Genomic DNA, 20,306 nt, shown 5'->3' with positions numbered 1-20,306 from the left:
GCGTGGTGGCACATGCTTGTAATCCCTGTGCTTGGGAGGCTGAGACAGGAGGATTGCACAAGTTCGAAGCTAGCCTCAGCTAAGTGAGGCTCTCAGCATCTTAGGGAGACCCTGTTTCCAAATAAAGTATAAAATAGGTTCTGGGAGTATAGCCCAGAGGTTTAGAAAAGTCCCTGGGTTCCATCCCCAGTACCACCACCAACAACAACAACAAAAAACACTAACAAGCCAGGTGTGGTGGCGCACCCTTGTAATCCCAGAAGCCAGAGGATCGCAGTTTGAAGACAGCCTCAGCTACTTAGTGAAGCCCACCACAACTAAGTGAGACCCTGTTTCAAAATAAAGAATAAAATATAGGGCGGGGGGAGGGGGCTTGGAGGTAGAATGCCCCTGGGTTCCATCCCCAGACACACACACACACACACACACACACACACACACACACACACACTGCGCTAATAGCTAGCATGGTGGAACACAATTGTAATCTCAGTACTTGAGAGGCTGACATAGGAGGATCAGAGGTTCAATGCCAGCCTCAGCAACTTGTGAAGCCCTCTGCAACTTAGTGAGACACCATTTCAAAATATATTAAAAAATAAGGCTGAGGGTATAGCTTGGAAGTAGAATGCCCCTGGTTCCATCCCAACTACCACACACACACACAAAAATGCATAAACAGGAAAGCTGTCTTGGTGGCATAAACTTGTAATCCCAGAAGCACACGCTTATAATCTTAGTACTTGGGAGGCTGAGACAGGACGATCACAGGTTTGAAGCCAGCCTCAGCAACTTAGTGAGACCCTCAGTAACTTAATGAGACCATTTCAAAGTAAAAATAAACTACAATAAAGAAGGGGTATGGCTCAGAGGTAAAATACCCCGAGTTCAATCCCTAGTACCTCAAAAAAAAAGAACCTCAGAGACCTGTGGTTACCATTAATTATACCAACATATGTGTAATAAAATCCTGAGCAAAAAGAAATAAAGAAATATTGGCTAAACCCCTCCCCTCCAAATCTAATGAGAAAAAAGATACTATTTCAAAATAAAATAGGGCTTAGGGCATATAGCTCAGAGTTATAATGGGTCCGATCCTCAGTACAAAAAAAAGAGAGAAGTACATTACAGGGCTGGGGATGTAGCATTCTTGAGGTCCTGGGTTCCACCCCCCAGAGAGGAAAAAATAATTAATAACAGTCAAAATTTCTGTTCTCAAACAAAAACCAGTTAGGAAAGATACCATATACATAATTAAACAACTCACTGAAATATTCAAAACTATACCCTTCTAGCCCGACATGGTGGCGCACGCTTGTCATCCTAGCATCCGGGAGGCTGAGACCAGAGGATCGCGGTTCGCGGACAGCCTCAGCTACTTAGTGAGGCCCTCCGCAACTTAGTGAGACCCTGTTTCAAAATAAAGGATAAAAAATAGGGCAGGGGGTATAGCTTGGAGGTCAAATGCCTCTGGGTTCCATCTCCAGAACCGAAAAAAAAAAAAGAAAGTCCCCATCTGTTAAAGTACTAAGTGCCACAAAACCCGTAACACCACAGCCTATGCGATCTGGGAGGATGGAGGCGGCAGGGCACAGAAGCCCACTTCTGCAAAGCATTCACATGCTGCTACATGCGAGCACCTTCCTTCAGACTTGACACAGTTCACTGGAACATGTGTGTGTGTGTGTGTGTGTGTGTGTGAGAGAGAGAGAGAGAGAGAGAGGGAGGGAGGGAGGGAGGGAGGGAGGGAGGGAGGGATGGATGGATGGATGGATGGATGGATGGAGGGAGGGATGGATGGCGTCTTGCTCTGTTCTCCAGACTGGGCTCAAACACAATCCTTCTGCTTCAGCCTCCCAAATACCTGGAGCCACAGTGTGCTTCCCTGCACCTGCGCACGGCCTGCCAGGTTACTCAAGACATTTGGTATGGCAGACAGCGAGGAGGAGGGAAGGCCAATACAGAGAAAAGGAGCAACATTTAAGTTTCTGCTCTATTATGGAGGAAGAGGAGAGCGAGCAGGTACAGAGAACACTGTTTACATGCCTGCCTTTCTCCCAAGCTTGCAGAGCTCTCTCTTGGATAGGTTTTTTTTATTTTTGGTGGTACTGGGGTTCCTGGAAACCCTTCCGCGGGCTACACTCCCAGACCTATTTTTTATATTTTTATTTGGAACAGGGTCTCTTAAACCAGCCAGGGACTTGAACCTGCCCGATCCTCCTGTCTCCGCCTCCCAAGCGCGGGGATTACAAACGTGCGCCACCACGCCCGGTGCTTTGGATAGGTTCTTTAGCAGAGTCAGTACCCTTAATTTTTACTGCAAGCACGGATTTTTTAAAGTCATTGCTTTTTTTTTTTTTTTTTTTTTGGTGGTACTGGGGATGGAGCCCTTCTACCTCCAGGCTACACTCCCAGACCTATTTTTTATATTTTATTTGGAAACAGGCTCTCTTAAGCCAGCAAGGCTGGCTTCAAATATGCACGATCCTCCTGTCTCCACCTCCCTAGCGCGGGAATTACAAGCGTGAGCCACCACGCCCAGCCTTCAAATAAAACCTTTTCAAAGAAATTTTAATAAGTTCATGATTAGTGTTCATGGAAAAAATGTTAAGATAGAGTTAGCCAGGTGTGGTGGGGCACGCTTGTAATACCAGTACTTGGGAGGCTGAGACAGGAGGATAAGGTTTCGCAACCGACCTCAGCTACTTAGTGAGACCCTCCACAACTCAGTGAGACCCTGTTTCCAAATAAAGAATAAAAATAGGTCTGGGGGTACAGCTTAGAGGTAGAATGCCCCTAGGTTCTATCCTTAATGCTTAAATATGTATAAATATAACTTTCATGAAAAAAATCCCACATCATCCTACCATAAGATGCATCTCCTCTGAACAATAACTTAATACATACCACCCACACCCCATTTCTCACATCCAGTTTAAAAAAAAAAATAAAGATATAACTTGACACAATACTAACAAATGCAGGAACAAGAAAATATCCTCACATTGGACAGGGTGGCCACCTACACACCACTACCCAAGCGTTGTGAGAATGTGTTGTCACACACACAATTTTGTGAGTGTGTGTATGTGTGTGAAGGTGAATTCAGAGACATCCTACCTTTGCGCTACACTCCCAGCCCTATTTTTTAGGTTCAAACAGTGTCTCACTAAATTGCTGAGGCTGTCCATGAACCGTGATCCTCCTCCATCTCAGCCTCCCAAGTGCTGGGATTACAAGCGTGCCCACCACACCTGGCTCAATGAATTTCTATGACTCCAAAGTGAACTGAAAGAGCAAGAAGAGCCATGTAAGCCAGGTGCACAGCTGTGCTCAGTGCCTCGGAAGCTGAGACAGGAGGACTGCCCCCAAGAGCATTCCACGCTAAGCTCCACACAGCCCTTTGTATTTATTCTGAAATAGGGTCTCACTATTGCTGAGGGTCTTCCTGGCCTCAGACCTGCAATTCTCCTAGCTCAATAGTCTCCCACGTACTGAGATTACAGAGGAGCACCAACATGCCTGACCATACTTTTTTTCCATTTACTTTTTTTTTTTGGTACTGGGGATTGAGCCCAGGGGCATTCTGCCTCTGAGCTACACCCCCAGCCCTATTTTATTTTTATTTTGAAACAAGGTCTCACTAGGTTGATGAGTCCCAATACTGGCTGAGGCTGTTTTCGAACCTGCGATCCTATTTCAGCCTCCCAAGTACTAGTATTACAAGCATGAGCCACCACGCCCAGATTCCATTAACCATTTTTTAATTAAAGTTTTCTGTGGATAACTGGAAACACGGAAAAGCAAAATCAGATACAACTTAGTGAGGCCCTCCATGACTTAACGAGACCCAAATAACTGGTAAACCTAAAAGTATAGAAGTTCCCTAATTATTTTCTTTAAATTTTAAGAAGACGACGACTTTTCACTTACTTGTGGCAACATAGCCTAGCTGTGGGACCAAGTGTTCATCTGCACAGTTTTCTCGACCTGGCACTAATCTCTGGTACTTAGTTGGATGAGGGTTTCCGTCCACGTCTACCAGGAACGGTGGCGGCATGAGGTGAGGAGCCTGCTGAGTCTGCTCGTCTAAGACATAGTTGTTAGAATCCCGAATCAGTGGTCGGTAGTCGGTATGGAAGAACATCTGATCGGGAATCTAGGAAAGCCAAGTTCACAGAAAGACACTCTGAGCTTTCAGCATGTTAAAGAAAACAAATACTCAATAGTCAATTAAAATTAAAGCACAAGCATCAGACCAGCAAAGCTAGACTATTTCCACACCATGTCTCATTACTTATTCTACATGCTACAAGAAAGCATTAAAAATGACCTTTTCATATGGTTTGCTGCATCCAAAACCAAATATCAGAAGGTGCCCATGAGAGTCTGTACAGGCAAAATGCTGTCCATCCTGTGAAAACTTACAGTCAAACACAGCTCCGTGTCCTTGTCCCTCGATCTACAAAACCAGAGGGAAAGAAATCAAGACCAAGTCAATGCAAGTACTTTTGCTGCACGGATAACTCGCCACAAAAGATGCCCTCTGGATGCCCCCCAAACACCCACACACAGCTGGGGAGTGAACTCAGGGCTGTGCGCATGCGGGGCAAGCACTCTACCACTGAGCTAAACCGCTATCCCCCTAAAAGAAATTTAAACAATTTTACTTTAAGCATATTAACCAATAATAACCTAAAAAGATCCTGAGAGATCTTGTTTATTTGTTTTATTTTGGTTTGGGCAGTACTGGGGATGGAACCCAAGGGCATTCTACCTCCGAGCTACACTCCCAGCCCTATTTTTTATTCTTTATTTTGAAACAGGGTTTCACTGAGTTGCAAAGGGCCTCACTAAGGAGCTGAGGCTGGTTGAGAACCTTGATCCTCCTGTCTCGGCCTCCCAAATGCTGGGATTACAAGTGTGCACCACCACGCTTAATTTCTTACCAGCATATGAAAAGCAATTTCACAAACTTTTGTTTTAATAGATAATAAAAGACTAGTAACTTCCTCTTTTCTGGAACTTAATGAGGGCTCTGCACAAACTAAAATGACTGACAACCCTGCAAAAATGGTTGCCAAGTCTCAAGGATGCCTGTCAGTCAAGTGGCTGCAGCTCCCACACTTCAAGCCCACGACCTCAGGAAGGGTGGCGCAAAGAGCATCCGTGTACACAGAGTCTCTTGTGCTGGTTCTCCTCCTTTCAGCTGTAAGCTGTACTGAGTTTTAGCTTCACCAAGCTATGGTTAGGTTAGCTCTTTGGTTAGTGCTACAGTGTAGAACTGTGTTTTTAGTTGCTGGACCTATACTTCTCCCGGATCTAAGGTTCCCCAAGTACTGAGGTTACAGGCACGCGCCACAGACCAGCTTCTTTGTTGTGTTTTATTTTTATTTTTATTTTTTGTGTGGGTCTGGGGATGGAACCCAGGGGCATTCGACCTCCGAGGTACAGCCCCTGCTTTATTTTTTATTCTTTATTTTGAAGCCGGGTCTCACTGAGTTGCGGAGGGCCTCACTAAGTAGCTGAGGCTGTCCGCGAACCGCAATCCTCCGGTCTCAGCCTCCCGAATGCTGGGATTACAAGTGTGCGCCACCACGCCTGGCTACATGCCAGCTTCTTAATGAGCTGGTTTTTGTGTGTGGTGCTGGGATGGAACCCAGGGGCATTCAACCTTCAGGCTACACCCCAGCCCTATTTTATAATTTATTTGGAAACAGGGTCTCACTAAGTTGCTGAGAGCCTCACTAAGCTGCTGAGAACCTGCGACCTGCTGAGACGCTGGCTTAGAACCTGCGACCCTCCTATCCAGCCTGTCAAAGAGATTACAAGCGTTCTCCACCACGCTCAGCTCTACTTTTTATTCTTTATGCTAAAACAGGGACTAATTTGTGGAGGGCCTCACTAAGTAGTCAAGGATGGCCACGAACCTGCAACCCTGTCTCAGCCTCCCAAGTACTGGGATTACAGGATGCACCACCACACCCAGCTATGAGACTTTTTTAGAGTGCCTTTAATATTAACAAATAATCTACTGTTTCTTAAGGTTTTAAGAATTATCCAGTTTTAGCATACTGAACAAAAACTTAAGGTAATTTTTTTAAAAACTTAATGAGAACAACACAGACTACTAGGATGAATTTTAATCAAAGATCTACTCTCACCAATGTTCATTACACTTTGATTTATAGCTCAATATAAATTCTGAAGAGTAATTTCATGAAATTTATCTTATACATAGAGTCTCAAGGCCAGACGTGGTGGTTCACTCCTGTAATCTGAGTACTTGGGAGGCTGAGATAGGAGGATTACAGGTTCAAGGCAAGACTCAACAAAGAGTTAAGACTTTCAACAGCCTAGAGAGATCCTTTTTTTTTTTTTTTTTTGTATTGAGGATTGAACCCAGAGGCATCCTACCTCCAAGCTATACCCTCAGACCAATTTTTTTTTTCCTTATTTGGTAACAGGGTTTCACTACATTGCTGAGAGCAGAGCCTCTTTAAGTTGCTGGGACTGGTTCTGAACCTGTCATCTTCCTGTCTCAGCCCCCAAGTACTGGGATTACAAATATGAACCACCACACTAAGCATTGAGACACTGTTTCAAAATAAAACTGGGTTAGGAGTGTGGCTCAGAGGTAGAATGCTCCTGGGTTCAATCCCCAGGACCAAAATAAACTTTCAAGGCTAGCCTAGAAAATTTTACAAGATCTGGAAAAAAAACAACTGAATCAAAATAAAAATAAAAAATGCAGACGAGCATGGTGGCGCACATTTGTAATCCCAGCATTCAGGAGACTGAGATAGGAGGATCACAGTTTGAGGACAGCCTCAGCTACTTAGTGAGGCCCTTTGCAACTCAGTGAGATCCTGGTTCAAAATAAAGAATAAAAAATAGGGCTGGAGGTATAGCTCAGAGGTAGAATGTCCCTGGGTTCCATCCCCAGTGCCAAAAAAAAAAAAAAAAAAAAAAAAAGAAAGAAGCTGGGCATGGTGGCACATGCTTTTAATCCTAGTACTTGGGAGGCTGAGACAAGAGGATCTCGTTTTGCAGACAGCTTCAGCTATTTAGTGAGACCTTCTGCAACTTAATGAGACCTTCTTTCAAAATAAAGAATAAAAAATAGAGCTGGGCTATAGATCAGAGGTAGAATACCCCTGGGCTCCATTCCCAACACCACACACACACACACACACACACACACACACACACACACACACACACACAGCAGTAACAGCCTATAATATCAATACTTGAGAAGCTAACAAAGGAGGACTGCAGATTCAAGACCAACCTCAGCAACCTAGTGAGACCCTAGGTCTGGAGGACTAGGAGTATAGCTCCAAGCTAGAATGCCAGTGGGTTCAGTCCCCAGTAAACACACACACAGTATTAATAATCTAATCATGAAGACACACAAGACCAAAACTGAAGGACTTCTATAACTTGTATACACTCATCAAAACTTAAACAGGAGGCCACATGTGATGGTGTTGGGTTCCATCCCCAGTAACACACACACACACACACACACACACACACACACACACACACACACGGGAAAGAGCTAGGTATGATGGTGCACACCTAGAATCCCAGTACCTGGGACAGTGAGATAGGAAAATTCAAGGTTCAAGCCAGCCTGGATAACTTAGACTATTTCAAAAGTAAGAAGTTTTAAAAGGGTTAAGGGTATAGCTCGATGTAGAACGCTCCTGGGTTCATTCTCAACACCAAAATAAAATTAAAAAACAAAAGGTAAGGAGAAAAGAAAAAGACTGAAGAACTATTAAAGATTAAAAACCAGAGAGATATAGCCATTTATCGCACAACATGATCTCTTGAGTTAAGATTCTGGTCCTGGGCCAACTGACAAAATTTAAATATAAACTTGGATTAAATAATGCTATTTTATCCATGTCAAATTTGCTAATTAATAACTATATTATGGTTATGTAAGAAAAATTCTAAAACTACACAACAGGATCTTAATTTGGTTCTAGAATATATTTAATTGCAAAAGATAAGGATCTAATGTTGTTTGACCCCAGATGTCAGTAGGAATGTGTACTGAATATTACCTGTTTACTAAATATTGTTACTGTTAATTATTTTTTATGCTCTTATTTATTATGAAATATTTCAGTAAATTCAACTCATAAAGCCAAGTCCTTGAGAGACTGAGGCAGGAGGAGTGGAAGCTCCAGACCAGCCTCAGTAACTTAGTGAGACCGTGCTTCAAAATGAAAATTAAAACCGGGCTGGGATGTAATTTGGACGTATTATACCCCTGGCATTCAGTCTCCAGTACCACACACACAAGTTTTTCAACTAGTAAAGTAGTTTTATAATTACAATTTGCCAATTCAAACATACTGACAGGCCAGGCGTGGTGGCGCACACTTGTAATCCCAGCACTTGGGAGGCTGAGAGAGGAAGATTGCGGTTCATGGGCAGCCTCAGCTACTTACTGAGGCCCTCCGCAACTGAGTGAGATCCTGGTTCAAAATAAAAATAAAAAGTAGGGCTGGGGGTGCAGTTTGGAGGTAGAATGCCCCTAGGCTTTATCACTTAGTACCACAGAAAAAAATAATAAAACTTTAAAAACTAAACATACTAACAGGTATGTATTCACACACAAAAACCTAAAGAGACTCGTGAAGTTCTTTTCCTCATATAAAACCATTATACAAAGAATCTGGTGTATGCATTCATATATATAGCTGTCAAATACAGACTTCACCCTGATTTCTAGAAAAACCAACCACCGAAACACATGGTGCGCTTCTGAGCAGCCTCACAGCACAAACACCGGACACGCGGGCGCGCGAGGACGCGCGTCACTGGGCTCACCGTGTTAAAATAGTGCTTCAGCTTGGCGCCTTTTGTAATGTCCCATATAAATATGCTGCCATCGTGTCCTGCAGACAACATAATTCTGGAATCAAAGGGATGTGTCTCCAAAACAAATACTTCATCAGCATGTCCCTTTATTCAACAAAGTCATAACATTAAGGAGGGTTTACAAGTTAGACAAAAATTAAAAATAAAAAGCACACATCCTGTCACACAGCATATGGCCTTTAGCCACTGACAATGACTTACATTACATATGATAATTTCATTTGATAATTTAAATAAAACAATTTTAGTATTTTAATTCCACATTTCTACAAACAAGCATTCAAAAGGTCTGACTTGACAAACGTATAAAAACCACCTACCAGTAAGTTATGAAGCAGCTGTCCCGTGTAAGAATCCCATACTTTGAGGACATGATCATTGACGGCCGTGACGACAATGCTATCGTTACGATTCCAAGCGATCATTGTTACTTTGGGTTTCATAAACCTTTCCTCCTCTGAAGATAAGTCTCTAACAAAAATACACACAACGTGCAAACTCATTTGCATGGCAAGACCGGTACATGTACACCCCCATCGATGCGACCGCACTACACAGGGTGCGGGACGGTACATGTACACCCCCATCGATGCGACCGCACTACACAGGGTGCGGGACGGTACACCTGCAGACCAAGCTGCGGGGAAGGCAGAAAGGCCTCAAGTTTGAATCCAGCCTCAGCAACCTGGCAAACCCTGTTTCAAAATTAACAATAAAAAAGGCTGAGGGTGTAGCTCAATGGTACAACAACCTGGGTTTAATCCCCAGTACCAGGCGGAAAAAGTATAACAGTAACTGAAGAAATCCAATTCACGTGCCCTATGGAAGGTGCATTCCAACTGGTCCATGGCCAATTGTCTAGAAACACTTGAGAGCAAAAACAGGGGGAGAGGAAGCAGTGCAGTGACTGAAGGCAGGTCTGTGGGTAACACTGCTACATATGCAAGCAAAGCTTTTCCTCTTTATTTACTTCTCTTGACCTCAAGCCTATATTGCTAACACTTACTTTCAACTCTTTTTGCAAAGAAGAAAATGAAAGAAATTCTAGGAAGAGTAAAAGAAATTAACATTCAAAGGCAGGCATGGTGGCGCAGGCTTGTAATCCCAGATCCGGGGAGGATGGCGGGTTCAAGGCCAGCCTCCGCTACTTAGTGAGGCCCTCCACAACTTAGTGAGACCCTGTTTCAAAATATGGAATACAAAATAGGGCTGGGAGAGTAGCTCAGATATGGAATGCCCCTGGGTTCAATCTCCAGTACTGTTAAAAAAAAAAAAGTAATCTTCATATCCCCAATGTCTAGACAGCTACCCGACACCCTGACTGGTTAAACAGGAAGTGAGAGTGCGCTCCTCTCTTTATACTCCCCAATCTCGCGGCCCGTGAGGAGCCTTGAATAAACATCTGCAATGCCTTTCAGCCTTTAGAAAAGTAAGCCAGAGTCGCTCTGTAAGTAGAGTACTCAGCAGTCAACAGTGGGAGGGATGGGAAAGGCCTAACTGGTCTGCAATTCCAACTGTTTCTAAGAAATAAGCACCTTTTTAAGGCACTTTTTTCTTTTTTGCAGTACTGAGGATTGAATCCAGGGGTACTCTACCTCAAGCTACACTCCTACATCCCACCCTTATTTTTTATTCTTATTTTGAAACAGGGCCTCACTAAGTAGCTGAGGCTGGCCACCAACCTGCGATCCTCGTGTGTCAGCCTCCCAAGTCTGAGACTACAAGCGTGCGCCACCACACTTGGCTCTACTGCACTTTAATTAACAAAGGAAAGAGGTACAAGAACAAGAAATGAGTGCTACAGAACAACTACCTATGTAAGCATAAAAACACAGAAGAGAGCACGCCTAACTAGAATGGCCAGGGGAAAGTAATCAGAGGTAAAACAAAACAAACTCTTCAAACTGAAAGGCTTTCCCAAGTAATTACTATGAACTCACTAACAAACACTGCGTTTCATCAGGCCAGTAAGCCAAGAAAGGCACAAAACAAGCACGTCCATCTATTTTTACAGAAGACAATTTTTAAGATTTGAAAGCAGTAAAACTCTAAGTGCACTATTATCATGAAGGGAACTATAAGAAAAACTTGCTCCATTAAAAAAGTATGACAGGCCGGGCGTGGTGGCGCACGCTTGTAATCCCCGTAGTTGGGAGGCTGAGACAGGAGGATCGCACAGGTTCGAAGCCAGCCTCAGCTACTTACTGAGGCTCTCAGCAACTTAGTGAGACCCTGTTTCCAATAAAATAGAAAATAGGTCTCGGAGTATAGCCCAGAGGTAGAAAGCTTCTAGGTTCCACCCCCAGCACCACCAAAAATAAATAAATAAATAAATAAAAAGTATGGCAGGAAAAAACTGAACAGCTTTCAGTCTCACAAAGTTTATGCAAGTTGTGTGGACCTTAGTAGCCGAGGCTACTGTGCACCACGATCCTCCTGTCTGGGCCTGCCAAATTCTGGGATTACAAGCGTGCAGCACCACGCCCGGCAGCAAGTTTTGATATTATTACTCTTATTTGGCTAATAACTGTTCAGGGGTGAATGGAATTTCAAATTATACTCACTCCCATTTCTCCTCATTATTAAACTAAGGACAGATGTTTTTTAATATTCAGACATACCATTTTTATTTGATGAAGGGATTTTTTTCATTTATAAGCAAGAATTACCAGCCAAGTGTGGTGGCGCACGCTTGTAATCCCAGGACTTGAGAGGCTGAGACGGGAGGATCACAAGTTTGAGGCCACTCTCAATAACTAAGTGAGGCCTTCTGCAACTTAGTGAGACAGTTCCAAAAAATAAAATACAATAGGGCTGGGGGTGTAGCTAAGAGCAAGAATGCTGCTGAGTTCAATAGCCAGTACTGTATTAAAAAAAAAAGGGCTATCAATAATCAATTTCCAATATATATTCTTCCCACTCACCACAGGTATTTCCACAAAAACATTAAGATTAAATATGAATATTCATGACAGACACGATTTGCTTGTGTGTGCATGTATGTGCATGTGTGTGCATCTGGCAACTCCCAGAGACTGCTAGCTGTAAGCTACACCAGCACCCCACCCGTCTTATTTTCCTTTCCATTTTCCAACAGGGCCTCACTCAGCTGCTGGGGCTGGCCATGCACCTGCAATCTTCCTGTCTCGATCCTCCACATACTGGGATTACAGGCTTGCATCACCATGCCCAGCTACATACTGGGATTACAGGCTTGCATCACCATGCCCAGCTACACGATCATTTTCAAAATGTGGCACCTATTACAAAATATCAACATGTCTCAGAAACCCCAGCCGGCAAATGTGTCAAGTTAAATATAAGAAATAAACTCTTGAGTAAAAGCTATGGCTTTGTTTCCACAGTAATGTGGTATTTACAATGGACAAAAAACATTAGAATGCCCACTGTAGGCCACACGGTGCAAAAAAGCTTACACGGCACTACTTAAAAATTCCCAGGCAGGCCAGCCAGCCATGATATGGACACCTGTCACCCCAGGACCTGGGAGGAGACAGGGAGAGCAAACGGTGTAGGCCTGCCTCAACAAATCAGTGTGACTTTTTCTAAATAAAAAATAAAGAGGGGCCGGGCGTGGTGGTGCACGCTTGTAATCCCCGCGCTTGGGAGGCGGAGACAGGAGGACTGTGCAGGTTCAAAGCCAGTCTCTCTGGCTTAAGAGACCCTGCTTCCAAATGAAAATGTAAAAATAGGTCTGGGAGTGTAGCCCGGAGGTAGAAGGGCTTCCAGGAACCCCAGTACCACCAAAAAAATAAGGGCTGGGAGTATAGCCCATAGGAAGAATGCTCCTGGGTTCAACCCCCAGAACCAATAAATAAATTAATCTCACAGGAGTGCCTAAAGACATGTAGTCTCATTTAAGAGATAATGAAACAGAATTGAAAATATTAAATGAAGCCGGGAGTGGTGGCGCACCCTTGTAATCCCTGTGCTTGGGAGGCGGAGACAGGAGGATCACGCAGGTTTGAAGCCTCACTGGCTTAAGAGACCCCGTTTCCAAATAAAAATATAAAAAATGGGTGCCTGGGAGTGTAGCCTGGAGGTAGAAGGGTTTCCAGGAACCCCAGTACCACCAAAAAATTTTATTTATATATATATATGTTTTGTTTTTTTTTAAATGAAGCTGGGCCCAGTGGCACAAGCCTGTAATCCCAGTACTTGGGAAGACAAAGATTTAAGTTTGAGGCCAGCCTCATCAACTTAGTGAGATCCTGTTCCAAAATAAAAAGGGAGAGGGATGTAGTTTAGAGGCAAAATACCCCTGGGTTTCTTTCTTTCTTTTTGGTACTAGAAATTGAGCATCGAACCCAGGGGCATTCTACCCCTGGTGTGCTGGTATCCCAGAGAGCGAGAACAAGCAAGGGCGCCCGCACACTGAGCGCAGTTACGAGTGCCATTAAAACCAAGGTCACTCCAAAAGCTGCATTTTTCTACCACACATACTGCCTCTGGTCAATACATATGAACCAAAAAAGCTTTAAAACTTAAAATACTTCTCGTAGAAAGTGCCTACTCATCTCAAAGATGGTTAAAACATGTCTGCAGTGCTACTGAGGCAAGGACTAACAAACACGCCTTCAAAGCTGTGTACAGGCCAGCGCAGTTTGCTTACTAAAGACTCAACAGAGGGCTTCTGCCTCCAAGCTACACTGCCTGTCCTTTTATTTTTATTTTTTATTTATTTATTTTTATTTGGTGGTACTGGGGTGGAACCCAGAGCCTTTCTATCTCCAGGCTATACTCCCAGACCAATTTTATACTTTATTTGGAAACAGGGTCTCACTAAGTTGCTGAAAGCCTAAGTAGCTGAGGCTGGTTTCGAACCTGCGTGATCCTCCTGTCTCAGCCTCCCAAGCGCAAGGATTATAAGCGTGCACCAACACGCCCGGCCTCCCTGTCCTTTTTTTATTTTGAAACAGGGTAGTGTTAAATTTCTCGGGTTGGCCTTGAACCTGAGATCGTCCTATCTAAGCATGCCAAGTCCTGGGTTACAGGCCTATGCCACCACACCTGTCTATAAGCCAATATTTAGCAAGCTAAAATTCTCATTCAAGCCAATCTTTAATATGTTAACAATAAAGTATGTGTTTATTCTCCATCCTAGCTCTAAGCTAGCTTTTTTTTTTTTTTGTAATTCCAAATATTCTATCTATAGAAAAGTAAAATTTCTACACTTGACATACTTTGAGTAAACTGTATCTTTTTTTTTTCCCCCCCCGAGGGTCTGGGGATGGAACCCAGAGGCATTCGACCTTCAAGCTACACCCCCTGCCCTATTTTTTATTCTTTTTTTTTTTTTTTTTTTTTTTGGTGGTTGGTACTGAGGATGGAACCCAGAGGCTTTCTAAGTCCGGGCTATACTCCCAGACCTACTTTATATTTTTATTTGGAAAAAAGGTCTTACTAAGTTACTAAGAGCCTCACTAAGTAGCTGAGGCTGGATTCGAACCTGTGCGATCCTCTTGTCTCAGCCTCCCAAGCAAAGGGAATACAAGCGTGCGCCACCATGTTCGACTTTTTTATTCTTTATTTTGATACAGGGTCTCACTGAGTTGCAAAGGGCCTAAGTAGTAGTGAATCGCGATCCTCTTGTCTCAGCCTCCCAAATGCTGGGATTACAAGAGTGCACCACCACACCCAGCTCCCCAGTCTAATTTTATTTTTATTTTGAAACAGAGGGTTGCTAGGTTGATGAGAGCCTCACACTTACTAAGACTGTCCTATAATCAACAATCCTTCTCTTTTGGCCTCCCAAATACTGAGATTAGAGGTGTGCGCTGCTGTGCCTGGCTTACAGTTTTTTTTATTTATGAGGTTTTATATGCAAAACCTAAAAAGGTGGCCAATACAATGTATGTACATATTTTACTTTCCTATATTAATCTGAATACAGAAGACAGAAACATTTGATCAGATATGCAGTAGGCAGCTATTAAGATCACAGCTCTAGCCGGACATCGTGGCGCACACTTGGGAGGCTGAGACAGGAGGATCGCACAGGTTCGAAGCCAGCCTCAGCTACTTAGTGAGTCTCTCAGCAATTTAGTGAGACCCTGTTTCCAAATAAAATAGAAAATAGGTCTGGGAATATAGCCCGGAGGTAGAAAGCCTATGGGTTCCACCCTAGTACCACCAAAACAAAAAAAAAAAATCATAGCTCTTCTTGGGTGCTCACATTCCCCCTTGACAAAATGACCAATGTATGACTGGGAGAGGTGGTAAAGAGAGGGGGGTTATGATTCTTCTATTTATAACAATCTCAACTTACCCTGAGATTCTGGTAGCCATATCCAATAAAATGCTTCTCCATTCTAACTGCTCAAATCTCCAAATCCGTGCTGTTCCATCTCTGCTGCCACTTAGGAACCTTAAACATTAGAAAAAGATGTACTTTCATACTTGCTATAATTAAAATCACCAAGCAAAACAAATTCTTTTATATTTTTTTGCAGCACTGTGGATGGAACCCAGGGGCATTCTACCTCTGAGCTATACCACCCCCAGCCCTATGTTTTATTCTTTTATTTTAAAACAAAGTCACTGAGTTGCAAAGGGCTCACTAAGTAGCTGAAGCTGTCTGCAAATCACGATCCTCCAGTCTCAGGCCTCCCAAATGCTGGGATTACAAGCGTGTGCCACCACGCCCAGCAAAACAAATTCTTAATGTAACTCTTCTGACAAATCTCCAGGAGTTAATTCAAAAGACAGGTTATAGTCAGATGTAGTGGAGCAAGCTTGTAATCCCAGTACCTGGGAGGCTGAGACAGGAGGCCTTATCAGTACTGACTCATCACCTTGCTGAGACCCTGTCTCAGAACAAAAACAGAGCCAGGCGTGGTGGTGCACGCTGTAACCCAGCATTCGGGAGGCGGAGACTAGAGGATCATGGTTCGCAGACAGCCTCAGCTGTTCAGTGAGGTCCTTCGCAACTCAGTGAGACTGTTTCAAAAAATAAAGGAACTAAAAATAGGGCGGGGGATGTAGCTCAGAGGTACAACGCCGCTGGGTTCCATCCCCAGTACCGCAAAAATAAATAAATAAAAATAAAAGTAGGGCAGGGTGTACTCGGAGGTAGAATGGCAGGTGAGCTCACTCTCCAGCATCAAAAGCCAGGTTATTTAGGATGTATGTGAATGGGGGTCTGGCTTGGCACTGTCTGCCTGGCACAGCTAAACAACACCCTGTAAACTCAATCAATAGCCTTTCAAGACTGAGTTTTGAGAGGACAATGTAAAAGAAGTACCTGGAGAAGAAAAAGAATATAGTAAAAATTAAAGACCAGAAAGATCCCCATAAAAGCAAAAACTCCATTTTAAGCTTTTTTTTTTTTTTTTTTTGGGGGGGGGGTACTGGGGTTCCTGGAAGCCCTTTTACCGCCAGGATACAGTCCCAGACCTATTATTACTTTTTTTTTTTTTTTTAATTTGGAAACAGGGTCTCCTAAGCCAGCGCACGCAGCTGGCTTCAAACCTGCGCGATCCTCCTGTCTCTGCCACCACGCCCGGCTCATTTTAAGCATCTTATTTAAGTTCTAATTAATTCATGCTGGACACTGTGTAAAATTAATCTATTAGAAACAAAGGGAAGCTGGGCGTGGTGGCATATGCTTATAATCCCAGTATTGGGAGGCTGAGACAGGAGGACCACGGGATCACAGCCAGCTTCAGCAATTTAGTGAGGCCCTCCACAACTTAGTGAGACCCTATTTCAAAATAAAGAATAAAACAGGGCTGAGGGGAAGGGTATAGCTCAGAGGTAGAATGCCCACAGATTCAATTCCCATTACCACTCAAAAAAGAAAACAAAAAAGCGAAGGTACACCCTGGGGGCAAAAGAGGGTATAATCTTGAGAAATAATTTCACTGCAGATGCACAGTGGTTGATTATAAAAGATTTTTAATTTAAAAAAAAAAAACTAGCCGGGCGTGGTGGCGCACGCTTGTAATCCCCGCGCTTGGGAGGCAGAGACAGGAGGATCGCGCAGGTTCGAAGCCAGCCACGCGCGCTGGCTTAGGAGACCCTGTTTCCAAATAAAAATGTAAAAATAGGTCTGGGAGTGTAGCCCGGAGGTAGAAGAACTTCCAGGAACCCCAGTACCACCAAAAAAATAAATAAGTAAGTAAATAAATAAATAAATAAATAAATAAATAAATAAAACTAAAGCAGGAGGAATTTAATCATCTTTACATCTAATTTTTTAGTCAGTCAGACATCCACCCAACTTTTAGTCCCCAAAATTAGCAAACACTTTAATTTTGTTTGACCGTACCCTAGATACTTTTTATTCAGTTAATATTTTTATTGATAATACCCATGATATACAAAGTGATAGTTCCACAGCTAACAGCTATGTGTTTTACACTTCAAAATTTTTAAGAGTAGATTTTAAATATTATCATTAGAAAAAAATGTGTGAGGTGACATATTAATTAGTTGGCTCAATCATTCCACAAGGTTAAGTATATATTAAAACATTAATATTGCATCCCATAAATATAATAATAGGAAGGGGGAGATACAAAGTGATATATTTACTATACTAATATGTAGCATATTACATTTGCTTAAAATACACACAAAAATACAAATACACTTACCGATCACCATTGTTACAAAACTGAATACTATCTACTTTATCCTAAAGGGGAAAAAAACAAATACACAAATGATTATGTACACAATTTGTAATTTAAAAAAAAAAACTTTCAGTTTAACAATAGATCTGCCCTTCTGTGCATAACCCAGTAATTCAAAATGTATCACACTTTTTTTTTTTTTTGGTGGTACTGGGGTTCCTGGAAACCCTTCTACCTCCAGGCTACACTCCCAGACCTATTTTATACTTTTTTTTATTTGGAAACAGGGTCTCTTAAGCACGGGATTACAAGCATGCGCCACCACGCCCAGCCCGGCATCATACGTTCAAATGCAAAGATTAAACAAGAATCAAAGGAACCCATGAAGACACAGTTCTCATTTCCAAGACCGGTCCACGCAGCAGGAAAAGGCCTGCATTTACATTAGAGTTCTACTTAAAATTACGTGTTTAAAGTGATTACGTAGAAATGGAAAGGAACGTGTGGAAAGTGATCAACTGAGAACAAGGAGATTTTCACTGTGATTATATAAAGGGAACTATTAGCCGGGCGTGGTGGCGCACGCTTGTAATCCCAGCATTCAGGTGGCTGAGAAAGGAAGAGCATGGTTCGTGGACAGCCTCAGCTACTTAGTGAGGCCCTGATTCAAAATAAAGAATAAAAGCCGGGCGTGGTGGCGCAGCTTGTAATCCCCGCGCTTGGGAGGCGGAGACAGGAGGATCGCGCAGGTTCGAAGCCAGCGGCGCTGGCTTAAGAGACCCTGTTGACAAATAAAAATATAAAAATGGGTCTGGGAGTATTGCCCGGAGGTAGGAAGGTTTCCAGGAACCCCAGTACCACCACCAAAAAAATAAAGAAAGAAAAAAAGAATTAAAAACAGGGCTAGGAGTGTAGCCCGGAGATAGAATGTCCCTGGGATCCATCCCTAGTACCACAAAAAAATAAAGAGAACTATTTCTTTTAAAGTGATTTGAATCTGTGTTTATCAAGTAACCTCTTGATGTGGACTGCCTTTCCTGAAACTTCCTATAAAAAAGGCCCTGACCCTCATCCAGAAAACACAGTTCTCTTTCTATACAAAAGAGTACTCTAACTTCATCCCAAAATAGCCTGCTTAGGAAAGCAGGCCCATTTGAAATCAGACCATCTAGACAACTGTCATCAGAAAGATTCTGGACTTGAAACCAAAATGCCTACTGTAAAATACTACGCCCTCAAGGAGCTGCTGGGCTGCCATAGCATCCCTCCTGCTTAAGTGCAATTCCTCCCATGTGTACGTTTAGAACTGAAATAACAAAAACCATTTTGTACCTGAATCTTTTTCTTTTCTTTTTTTGTGGATCTGGGGATGGACCCCAGGGGCATTCTACCTCCAAGCTACACCCCATCCCCATTTGTTATTCTTTATTATGAAACAGGGTCTCACTGAGTTGCAGAGGGCCTCACTAAGTAGCTGAGGCTGTCCGCGAACCGCGATCCTCCATTCTCAGCCTCCGAATGCTGTGATGACAAGCATGCGCCACCACGCCTGGCTTTGCAATCCTCCTTTCAGAGCCTCCCAAGTACTAGGATTACTGGCATGTGCTTCCATATCCAACTTTAATTTCACGTTTTAAAATGTAATAAAAGAGAATCCAAAAACCTTTAAAATAACTATGCGCTTGTAACCCCAGCGCTTGAAAGGCTGCAACAGGAGGATCGCAGGTTTGGAGCCAGCCTCAGCAGCTTAGTGAAGCTCTCAGCAACTTAGTGACACCGTTTCCAAATAAAATATAAAACAGTCCTGGGAATGTAGCCTGGAGGTAGAAGGCTGAGTTGCAAAGGACCCCACTGAGTAGCTGCGGCTGTCCGCAAACCACGATCCTGTCTCAGCCTCCTGAACACTGGGGATTACAAGCATGCGCCACAACACCAGGCTAAAATTAATTCCTTAAACAGAAAAAAAACTAAAATACAATAAAATGAGAACAGTAACACTCCCCCTTAGCAATAATATTATTAACAATCTACAGAATTTTAAAACAAGAATGCTTACAGTGTGGTTTTCAAGTTCTGCGATTTTTTCAGGTGCTTCAAAACCCAAAAAGTACATTCTGATTACATGATCAGTACTACCTGTAGCTAAAAACATACCACCTGAAAAGAAGATGTAAAGGTTTAAACATCCAGCTTACAATAAGTACTTAAAAAATAAAATTTCTGTATTTAAAACGTCTTATTCAAAGTATTTATCTCACTAGATCTGTCTTGTCTTCTCTTTTGCTGTATGTGGGGGTACTGGGGATTGATTGAATCCAGAGGCATTCTACTTTCAAGCTACACCGCCAGCCCTATTTTATTTGTTGTACTAGGAATTGAACCCACCAGGGGCATTCTTCCACTGAGCTACACCTACAGCCCTTTTTTTGTTTATTTTGAAACAGGGTTTAACATAAGTTATGGAGAACCTAAGTAGCTGAGGCTGCAAACATACGATCCTCCTGCCGCAGCCGGAGCACTGGGATTACAAGCGTGCACCACCACGCCCAGCAATTTTTTTCCCCCAGTACTGGGGATTTAATCCAGGAGCACTAACCTCCGGGCTACACCCCCAGCCCTATTTTTATTTTTTTATTTCTGAAACAGAGTCTCACTAAGTTACAGAGGGCCTCAATAAGTAGCTGAGGCTGGCCTCAAACGTGCGATACTTCTCTCTCAGCCTCCCAAGAACTGGGATTACAAGCGTGCGCCACTATGCTGGGCCCCTGCTTTTATTTTATTTTGAAACAGTGTCTTGCTGAGGTG

At 43.0% G+C, this 20,306-nt stretch overlaps 1 protein-coding gene across 1 annotated transcript in view; it reads right to left on the bottom strand.

Annotated features, from left to right (window-relative positions):
* BRWD1 (bromodomain and WD repeat domain containing 1) overlaps positions 1 to 20,306 on the bottom strand; it is a gene marked incomplete at both ends in the record, with an annotated part of 111,250 nt that overhangs the window by 67,277 nt on the left and 23,667 nt on the right. Inside the window, 7 exons of the mRNA XM_080696450.1 lie at positions 3,934 to 4,159; positions 4,334 to 4,462; positions 8,854 to 8,988; positions 9,225 to 9,375; positions 15,194 to 15,292; positions 17,523 to 17,563; positions 19,558 to 19,658. Of these exons, the coding sequence (XP_080552576.1) occupies positions 3,934 to 4,159; positions 4,334 to 4,462; positions 8,854 to 8,988; positions 9,225 to 9,375; positions 15,194 to 15,292; positions 17,523 to 17,563; positions 19,558 to 19,658 (882 nt within the window). The remainder of the gene's footprint in view (positions 1 to 3,933; positions 4,160 to 4,333; positions 4,463 to 8,853; positions 8,989 to 9,224; positions 9,376 to 15,193; positions 15,293 to 17,522; positions 17,564 to 19,557; positions 19,659 to 20,306) is intronic.

Source organism: Muscardinus avellanarius (genome assembly GCF_963383645.1).
Source record: "Muscardinus avellanarius genome assembly, chromosome: 5".
Taxonomy (NCBI): Eukaryota; Metazoa; Chordata; class Mammalia; order Rodentia; family Gliridae; genus Muscardinus; species Muscardinus avellanarius.
This window is presented reverse-complemented; position numbering and strand designations above follow the sequence as displayed.